Raw genomic sequence first — 10825 nt, forward strand, 5'->3', positions numbered from 1 at the left:
TTAGGAAGGAGCAAGATAGAAGGCATGCAAGCTAATCATGCATATACGTGTATATGTATCACGTACAGGCTAGCTGTTTTCATCCAGAGGCTACCAGGATGTGCACAAGTTTCTACGTGTGCGCATGAGGCACTACTGCTGCTCAGCCCCAATTCCCTAGATACCGTCAAGGTCTCACCAGGATCGACGATTTGTCTTCAGCATGGCCTGCTGATCGCGGCGGCCTCCGTTGACTACCTGATGAGACTTGACGTCGACGCGTTTTGTGATGACAAAGCCCTCCGACCACCGAACTGATCGAGCAGCCACATCGACCACGTCCCGAGCAGCTCTGCCAAGCTCCGACCACGTCGACCACAGACCACGTCGACCACGTCTCGAGTAGCTCCGCCGAGCTCCAACCACATCGACCATGGACCACGTCGACCACATCCTGAGCGGCTCCGTCGAGCTCCGACCACCTCGACCACCAGACCACTTCGACCACGTCCCGAGCGGCTCCGCCGAGCTCCGACCACCAGACCACGTCGCAATGATGATCGCCACAAAGAACGGTGCTATGACAACCGCGACCACCGTCACAACAGGCCGAAAAGTACGAGGATCGGACAACTTTATCACCATCGACCAGATTTTTATCCAAAGATAAGTACACTTCTAATATTTATATTTAATATAATTTTCATTACGACGTTTCTCCACAACGTCCTTGTCATGATTATTCTTCAAATAACGTTTGTCCATGTATGCCATCATAAATATAACATACAACTATACTTAATGCAAATCCTCGATCAGTCATGTTGATGCTCGATGCCTCCAGAGACGGCCCTATCTCCGAGTCCTCCCTACACGTGCACGAGCGTCTGCCCTCTGCGTTATGGGTGGTCGGCAGCGGCTCCTTAGCGACGCTTTGTTCTTCCTACACGTGCACGGGCTCCGCGCCCCGCGTTATGATTAACAGGCTAGCTAGGGCTGGAGACTTAGCTACATACTAACTGGTCGGGTAGTTTATATTAAGTATAAACACAAACTTCACATTAACACTGATGTTTACAAAGCACCAACTGCTTTATCACATCATGCTCATTTGCAAATGACTGCTGAGCGTCATACGCTATTTCTTTACCGCTAATTTTTTCTCCATAATTTATTATTTTATACATCATGTACTACCATTCTACATATTTATATTGCAGGAATTTCGAGCTATGCTTGGGGACTTCGTCGCTCGCTTTTCGACCTACACTCGGGGACTGCCTCGATCACTCTCCGACCACAGCTCGGGGACTTCGTCGCTCGCTCCTCGACCTGTGCTCGGGGACTGCCTCGATCACTCTCTGACCACAGCTAGGGGACTTTGTGTCTCAACTACATGCGACTGGCGACTCGCATACAGTTGGGATATTCTTTCTCGTTTAGACCTTGCTACAAGGCTCATACCTCGCCTTCCAGCAAGCTCGGGGACTACATCGGTACGATGCACCTACCGGTGCATCTCGTATCGCCTGTACGACGATTGGATTCTCAACTTAACTAGGAATTCTTTTTAGACCCTGGCACCACGTGCCTACGTCACCTACTACCAGGCTTGGGGACTAAGTGGGCACACTTCACCTTGCGGTGAATGTGTTTGTTTTTTGACCCCTACGCCTCTGATGATCAAAGACGCTACGCTTCAAGACGCACTTACATTTCTTTTCAGAAATACAAGTGGGCACACTTCCCAGGACAAAAATCTTTTTCTTTCTTCTTAAGAGCACCATACATTCTTCGGACAACCTATTTCTCCGGCGACAACGGTGGTCAGAGATGTCAATAACTCAAGCCTCACTGTTCGGAGAAGGTTAAAATGGCGTGTCGCATTAGAATACATAGCGCTCGGGGACTAGCTGTGGGGGATATACCCCCGGGTACCACAAGATGGTACATGGGCCGCACCATCCGAGGTGGCCCAGCCCGTAAGATCAAGGCGTACACGGCTAGATTACAAGTTGTACCAGATATTGTAATAATATCAAATAGGATACTTTACTTGTAACCCTCCTCCTTCAGACTATATAAGGAGAGGCAGGGGTCCCCCTCAGGGAAGATAATGGATCTACATACAGATCAATACAATATACCAAAGACACAGGACGTAGGGTATTACGTCGATCAGACGGCCCGAACCTATCTAAATCGTTGTCTCTGCGCCTTGTGTTACCATCCGGTTCCTGATTACACGCACCGTCTACCGACAATCTACCATCATGGGCATACCCCTAGATGGACTATCGACCATATTTCGTCGACATTGTATGGTCCTAAGAACCAATGGCCGAAAGAACCGCGAAAGTCCTTGTCACACACAACTGTGTAACGGCGCTCTGCATATGAATGCAATACCTTGTAAGGTCTCTTTTGTATCACTGCAAAAGCCTACAACCACCTCTTCAAAGCAGGGAGGTCATTGAACACCCTCCCATTCTCAATTACCATGTTAGGACCAGCCTCAGGAGCTTCTAGGAGCTCATCATCACTTCCTTCTACAAACGCCTGATCGGAATGAGCAAGATCGTTGAACTCGTGAACTCTAGGATCACGGTGGCCGAGAAAGATACGCCTCATCATCTCAACATCACTCTCCGTTAGCTCTCCAACAGGGCGTTCATCATCAGAATCAAGAGCCCTAGCCATCTCATATGGCTCCGAATTATGCATAATTTCAACACTATTGGAGCCACGAAATCCATCTCTAAAGTGCACTTGCGCAGCAACAGGGGGCACATCCACATTCTCAGGAAGGTTTCCTGCAACATAAGTAGAGAAATGAGGAAAGAATGAAAGAAATAGATGTAAGGAATGGGGTAAGCTCCCAAAAACGATGCGGTTAAGACACTTACTTGGATGATTCTATGTCAAAGGGATCCCATAAGGAGGATTTGCCATGGAAACATGAGTCTGACAACCATCTCCAACTACCGCATTGGGGGCAGATTGAGCATCGGGAACCGTAGGTGCAATCTCCACATGCAGATAAGGTTCCGGAACGGGAGGGTCGATGTGTGCCTGCTGATCCATTGCTGGGGTAAACCCATGAGGGATGGGATCAACTAACACCCGACGCACAACCACATCCAAACATTGCAGCTGGCTCTTCATAGCCAATCTCACATAGTTCTCCCACTGATTCGCACAACCAATTGAGATCATTCGCCTGAAGATGTTGGGGGGAGAACCTAGGTGCAGTACACCATCAACTGTAATGCCATCATCTCCAAGGCAATGCACCTCCTCCCAAGCCCTTGCAACCATCTCACTAAATGAAGGCCTATCATTGAATAGCACATGCACGCTTTGCATGTCAACAAACTCAACATATCCATAGTGATCGCTTTCAATGGTGCCTCCATGATATATGGTCACTAGGTTGTCCATCTAGTTCAAACACGTAACGAAACACATGTCCTTTAGTCCAAATTAGATGATAGATAGTATCTAACAAGTACTTTCTAACTATAAACTAAGTAAATAAGATAATAACTACGTATATATATATATAGTGTACTCACTAAATAGCTATATCATATTTAGTTAACTAAATATGTAACTACATCTCTAAATAGCTATCTAACTATATCTATGTACCTATGTATCTATGTTTCTATCTATCTATATATATATCTCACTAGATCACGAACTAAATCAACTACCTGAGTTATCACATTAACTAGTAAATAACAAATGCCAACTAAGCAGGTACATTGCATATTCGTAATTTTTACATTTCCAACGACTGATCCGCGGACGTCGATGGAGTCGCAGCGGACGATGGGCGCGGGTCAGGCCGACAATCCGGGCCGGCAGTGGCATGGCCGGCCACTGCAGGTGGCGCGGTCGACGACAGCGGTGGGGCGCGGGATGTTCGGAGCTCCGCGCGGCGAGTCCGGCTCGACGGGCGCGGGAGGCACAGCGGCTGCGGCCGAGGCCGGCAAGGCGAGGAGAGGGCGCGGCGCGGGCGTAGGAACCGGCGAGGGGACCGGGGCGCGGGCGGAGGGGCGCTGGCCGCGACGGCAGCGCTGTGCGGGGGGCGGCGCTCCTACACGCTAAGGCGTGGCGGCCGCGGGGCGCGGCGCGAGCAAGGGCGGCCGGAGGAGGCGCGAGCTCGGGCAGCGGCGGCGGCGAAGCTCGGCTCTGCTCTGCTAGGGCGAGAGAGGGAGATGAAGAGAGGAAGAGAGGTGCGGGTCCCAAAGCCCCATAGGTAATAAAGGCTCGACGCCAGTCACTCTGGCGCCGAGCTCGGCGCCAAGATCTACGGCGCTGAGCTCGGCGCCAGGGACGCTGGCGTCGAGACGTGTTAGCTCAGCGTCAGCATCAATGGCGCCGAGCTAAAGGTCCATTTTTCTGAAATCTTTCCTCCAGGGGTCTATTTGTGAGATACTTTCAAAAAATGGCTAAAAATATAAAAAATTTGGTCGAGCGGCCTTCCCGGTCCGCATCTTCCTGTTCCCCGTCCGGCACCGCATCTTCCTGTTCCCCGTCCAGCATAAGGATCACTACTGTGCTGTAGAGCTGTACAGCAGCACAAGTATCGTATCCGTGCAAGGCTTCACGTAACGCGTCGCGACAGCTACTTGACACCTGCAGATCAGGGCATGGGCGTAAGAAATGGGAGGATAATAGAGTATTGACCATCTATGCATGTGTGCTTTTCTCATTGCAGGAGTTTTAATGTTCCTACTACTAAAATGTATATGGTGTTGGAAGATGCCTATGTATGGTAACATGTCCTAGCATTTGAGATGTGATACTCTTCGCCTGCAAAATTTAGCTAGCCATTGGACTTCATATCTTCAGAATTAGTTCTACGTACTGTACCTTTCCCCTTTTTATGAGCATGGATTCTTTAGTGCCCTGATCAATCAGTTCTCTCTATTCTCTATACAGTGCCCTTATCATCTGTTATTGTAGTTGATTTGGGTAGGAGAGTCGCCAGCTGCTAACTAACGATGAACAACAAAGGAAAAACAACCTTTTTTTTTCTTTGCGAACTTTGCTAAGGAAAACGGAAACGCTAGGATTAGGGCGTTAGGACGGTTATCTTTTCGTCAGACACCTCATCCACCGCTAACTCTCCACTCCTGAGTTAATAAAAAAGAATCCCCACTCCATGCTCTTCGGATGCTTTCATATCCTCCTTTTCGTACTTGCTTCCTGCGCCGCTGCATCCACCCTCATGTCTTCCTTGCCGCCGTGCTTTGCTCCAAGCTGATCCCCACCAACCTCCCTTCCCTCCCATGGAAGGCATCCGTACGGACAGACGAGTCTGCACCGCACGACTCCCCACTCCGCCTCGTCCATCGCGACTCCCCACACACCCTCTGCGCCACCGAGGTCCGCGCCACTGGCGAGCACTATATGCCACCGCTGCCCGTGCCACCCTACCCCACCCTCTCTGCGCCGTTGCCTAGCTCCACGTTGCCGACAAGCACACCGGTGACCTCCACGAGCCGACGAGCATCCATTCGTTGAAGCAGCAAACAAATGTTTTTGCGCTGAAAGTGCATGTTGCAACCGTATGTTTCAAGTATTTCAGAGGTATGTTGCAAGTGTTTTATATCGATGTTTCAAAAATAGATCGGGATGTTGCAAAAGTAGATCGGGACATGGCACATGTTTCAATCGTTATACACGTATGTTTCAAGTATTTCATCTAGATGTTGCAAAAGTAGATCTGGATGTTGCATATACATGCATTTTGCAAGCTTATGTGTTTCAAGTGTTTCAGGTGTTTCATACATATGTTACAAGTGTTTCATCTGGATGTTGCATATGTTTTGCAATGGCTACACACATGTTTTTAAGTATTTTTAGGTGTTTGCAAGTGTTTTAGATGTACGTTATAAGTGTTTCAACTATTTTGGACGTATGTTGCAAGTGTTTCATATGGATATTGCAAAGTATATCTGGTATTGCACATGTTGCAATGGAACCCACCTATCGCAGCCGTCTGCAGCTGCTGAGGCGCCGCCATGGGTGACCATGCGAGGTCCTGAGGCCAGCAGATGCATCTGCAGCACGCTTCCAGAGAGGCTGGACAAGTGACTGGGACCCAGAGGTGTGACATGTAGACCATGCTAGGCTCCCGCGCTAGTGGTTGGGTTGTGACCGGTGCCCATGGGTCGGGACTCGTGCGGTCGTATGCGAACAAGGAGGGGAGACCGGTGCAGTGACGTCACCCATGAACAGCGACTGGACCATGCACGGGCCCTCCCAGTTGAGCGTCCGATATTTGGAGCTACACTGGACATCCGGGCGCCAGTAACTCCCTAAGGAAAAACAAGCTTTCTTTTCTTTGCAACCTTTGCTAAGGAAAAAACATGTTAGGTTGCGCTTCAAAGAAAATAATAATGCTCTAGTAGAAAATTAATATTATAGGGCTAATTGTTGTAGCTAACTCTTGCTATCATAATTTTAAGTCGCGCCATTAGCTGAGTTCTAAAGAATTTTGTTTTATGTCATTGTTTTACGATAAAGCTATAGCTCACATGAGTGATTTGGAGCAATCCATCACTCAAATTTTCTCTTCTTCAAATCCGGCCTCTCCCCCCTCTTCTTCCGCAAGTTCGGTGGCCTTAGAAGGGGCTCAGGGGAGGTAGGCCTGCCAGGCGGTGGGGACGGCGGGAGGGCGGCGTTAGGGTTCTGACGGTGGTGGTGGCAGTCGGGCCTGGGCGGGGCGGGGGTGCCCATGGCTGGCGACGGCGGGAGGGGGAGGGGAAGAAGGTGGCTGTCGCGGGCGCGATGGGGTCTCGCCGGGGCGGTGGGCGGCGGGTGGCGTCGACGCATCGAGAGGAGGAAGATGAATAGTGATCCGTCGGGAGGAGAAAAAATTGAGTGATCCGTGACTCGGGTGACGGATAGATAGATCCTTGTTTTAACATGATATGCCCATATCCAGCAGAACTGTCTAATGGCTTTTCAGGTTGTGTACTATACATTCCAAGTTGGCGCAATAGATCTGTCACGCGTCTTCCTACCGAGGCCTGAATTGACAGGCTAGGGTGAGGCCAGCTGCTGCTGGTGGGCGTGGGGGCTGGCTAGGGCTCGGGTCGGTTGGCTGCTGATGCTGGTGTGGAGGGGGTGACGGTGGCGGCTGAAGGCACAAGGTGCGGCTGCTACTACTGGCGCAAGGCTGTGTGGCTGTTGTTGGGAACAGAGAGCGGCAACTATGAGAGAGAGGAGGGACCTCCACAATTGGCTCTACGATACTAGCTACCTCTGAAAATGAGGCCTCTACGGAGCCAATTGTAGAGGCGACTGGACAGCGAGCCGCCTCAGAAGATGCATCTACATAGGCGGCTCGCTTTGCTAGACACTACAGAGGCGGCTCGATCAGAAGCCATCGTTTGTAGTAGTGAATATAACTAAAGACCTAGATGTGTATCAACTATCAAGTTATCACATGAGGTAAGTTGGCCGTAAAAAGTGAAATATCAGTGTTGTAAAATGTTTTCATTTTTCATATCAGATTCATTCACATTTTTTATATCAGATTAAAAATGCCTTCGAATTGAATTACCGAGAAGTTACGTCTCATCTCCGGCCAAGAGACGCCACTACAAGCAAGCCCCATGTGGCTTGGAATGAGCACACGAAAATTGTTTTCTACGACATCTGCACATAAAGCTTCATTAAGCTAATCCAGATGAGCAAGTCAGAGCATCTTGAATCATGAGCTCTTTGACCTAGCCGTTAAAGTATATGTGGTTGTTTTGTCTCGTGTGCACAGCGTTTAACTCACCGTGTTTTTTTTTGGCGACGGTTTAATTCACCGTGTTAGAACTGTACTGCTTTTTTTTATGCAAGTTAGAACTGTACTGCTAACGAAACTAGTCAAATCTCACTTGGGAACTCGTGTCAGTGCACAAACAATTGTTTGACAATCTGATTCTATTGTGACCGCCTAATGCGACGTTACCCACCAGTGTTCGAATGTGGTGTCACACAATAATTTCTAAGATCTTCCCAAAAAAGGTAAGGTATATGTGTATGCCTACGTGTTTCCCTCGCACCGAAGGCTAGAGCCTCATAATCCCTTTCTTTACATATGTATGGACGTGGTGTGCGTGCGGAGTGTGAGTTATTTTTTTAGAAATGCAGCAAGAATTTTGCCGTATTAGATGAGGAAAGGAGAGAAAAAACATAATTACAGAAAACTACATAGTGTGTTGGGTTGTGTGTGTTATATTGTACCCTCTGAAATAGAAGGTCTATTGTACCCTTAATAAAGAAAGGAGGTTATTAATGATTATCCAGTCTGATGCAGGCCCTGATGGCATGCCATTAATCCAGCTTAATTTCTCTGCATCCACACAATTGAAATTTTGGAAACAACCGAGCGCTTTTTCTCTGGTACATCTTGCAAGCTTTGTATGAGGAGCCAGACTAGACACAGTTAAACTGGCTTGAGATATCATATTGAATTGGATTGGGAAAACACGTTGAAATCCTTTGCATTTATTGTTCCACAAGTTAGATTGAATCAGACCTAATTTACAAAGATCATCTAGTACATGCAAATAACCAGAGAAAGCATGATGATCATATCATGACCTTGGCGGTTTCTCAAGCAGCGCGGAGAGGTAGACCTCGTCCTTGGACTTGAAGGAGACGACCCACCGGTGCTTCTTGTACCTGAACTGCAGGAACATGTACATGTAGTCATCGAGGTCCTTGCGCGCACAGGCGAACTTGTCCACCCAGAGCAGTCCACCAGGGCGGAGCACACGGTCCCAGTCAAAGAGCACAAAGTCCAGCAGCTGCAGGTCCACCCACCCCTCGAAGAACCCTGCCGTGTGCACCAAATCCATGGTGTTATCAAACAGCGGCAACCGCTGGCTCATCGTCGCGTACAACGGCACCAGCCCCCGCAGCGCGATCGTCTCCGCGAACGGTGCGCCCAGGTTCATCGCCGCTGACACGATGGTCACGTTGCGCTCCCGCATGCGCGCCGCGAAGCTGCCCGTGCCCACGCTCGTGTCCAGGCCGATGCGCACCTCGCCTGGCTTCGCCGCCAGCACGTCGTCGATATGGAAGTCGGCGAGGGAGGCGGTGCGGTTGGTCGACGGTGAGCCCATCCACCGCTGCTTCTCCCGGTCCATGTCGAAGCACCCCACGCACCGGTCGTAGCCGCGTCGCTGGTTTCTGGCGGACAGGCACTTGTAATCACGACAGTGGTAGCGGCTCCACCGGACGTTGCCGTCGTCGGGCAGCGTCCAGAGCGACTCGTTGATAGGCAGCGGGCGGTGGAAGAGCTTGGAAGCCGGGGCGAGGCAGCGGCGGCGCGGCAGCGGGTCGCAGCCGCCAAGCATGAGGCGCTGGCCGAGGTCCCAGTCGTCGGGGCAGTGCGCGCCGACGTCGTAGCTCATGTACTCGTCGAGCTCCCGCCGCATGAGCACGCACGCGTGGCCGATGGTGCTGTACGTCCGGTTCGTCCCGTACACGCTGGGCAGGCCGTCGCGGTTGCCCTTGGCCGTCACGTACTTGCGCGTCTCCTCGGCCGTGAAGAAGTTGACGAGAGGGTCCACGGCCGGCGTGGTGGAGGCGTCGCCGTCCCCGTCGTCGGGGCGCGGGATGCGGATGAGGCGGAGGGCGATGTGCGCGCTGTAGAGCGGGTGGATGACCTCGTCCTCCAGGAACCGCCGGAACTCCGGCATCGTCATGTTCTCTTGCGGCTTGCGCCGAGCCTTGCTCTTCTTGGTCTTCTTGGCGACCTTGAGCGCCGTGGCCTCCAGCTTGTCCTGGAGCTCAGCGAGCTGGACCAGCACGTCGTCGACGCGGTCCGCGAGTGCACGGATGTCGAAGCTGTCGTAGCCCGCCGTGTCGGTGTGGAACTTGGTGCAGTGGGCGGGATCGACGTCGAGGCCCGGCAGGAGGCTGTGGGTGGCGTAGAAGCGGTGGAGGCTAGCCATGGTGATGATCATGACGAACACGCCCATCGCCAGCTGCATCACCGCCATGAGCCGCGTGAACCGGCACCGCGCGAAGCAGAAGCCCTCCATTGTCCTAGGTGTCAATGGTGCTGTGACCTCTTGCCGTCTTGGACTCTTGGTGCCAGAAATTAGTTCCTTTGGAGAGTAATTAGCGTGGCAACTGAAAAGTGATCAGTTCTTAGGGTGCACTCCACTGTGAGGCTCAGATCTCCATGCTCATGCATGCATTGTTTGTTTATCAGCCTACTCAACACGGAAAAAAGGGAGCTAGAAAGAGTACAACATGTAGCAGCAAATGCATGGATTGTTGGTGGAGAAAGTCGACGAGTGAAAGTGTGTAACCTAAGTGCGAGTGATACGCAACCGCTACACAGAAGCAAACCCCTCAAATACATACGGAGTACTCTTGATTGTTGGGGGTGCTCGGACTTGTTCAAGCGGTGTTTACTGCAGCCGATTCCTTCTGGTCATGGTGGCTACGCTCGCGTAAATTAGTAAGCAAGGATTTGTGACGTGGTTTCGACTCCCTTGTCTTCCTAGTCGGTTGGCACCTTTGGAAAGAAAGGAACTCAAGGACTTTCAACAGCACCAACTGCAGCACGGGAGCAATCGTCGAATAAGCAAATCTCTGGATTTTGGCAGGTTACAGGCATCTGCGCAGCTTATCGGCGCTAGCTAACCAGTCACAAAATGTGTTTCATGTAAATTCAACTTTCTCGTATTTGTCGGCCCTAGTCAGGGTTCCGTCTTTCCTAAGTAATTCTAGGACTACTCAGGAACGTTGTAACCTTTGACATTCCATTTTTGCGTAATGAAACACGTGTCACGATGACACGTTCATGAAAAAAATA

At 50.7% G+C, this 10825-nt stretch overlaps 1 protein-coding gene across 1 annotated transcript; it reads right to left on the reverse strand.

Annotated features, from left to right (window-relative positions):
* Positions 1-8588: 8588 nt before the first annotated feature.
* On the reverse strand, positions 8589-10043 carry LOC136499111 (probable methyltransferase At1g29790). The gene has a single exon (XM_066494809.1). The coding sequence runs from the start codon at positions 10041-10043 to the stop codon at positions 8589-8591; it is 1455 nt and encodes a 484-aa protein (XP_066350906.1).
* Between the last annotated feature and the right edge of the window lie 782 nt (positions 10044-10825).

The sequence above is a fragment of the Miscanthus floridulus genome, chromosome 13, assembly GCF_019320115.1.
Source record: "Miscanthus floridulus cultivar M001 chromosome 13, ASM1932011v1, whole genome shotgun sequence".
In the NCBI taxonomy this organism is placed as follows: domain Eukaryota; kingdom Viridiplantae; phylum Streptophyta; class Magnoliopsida; order Poales; family Poaceae; genus Miscanthus; species Miscanthus floridulus.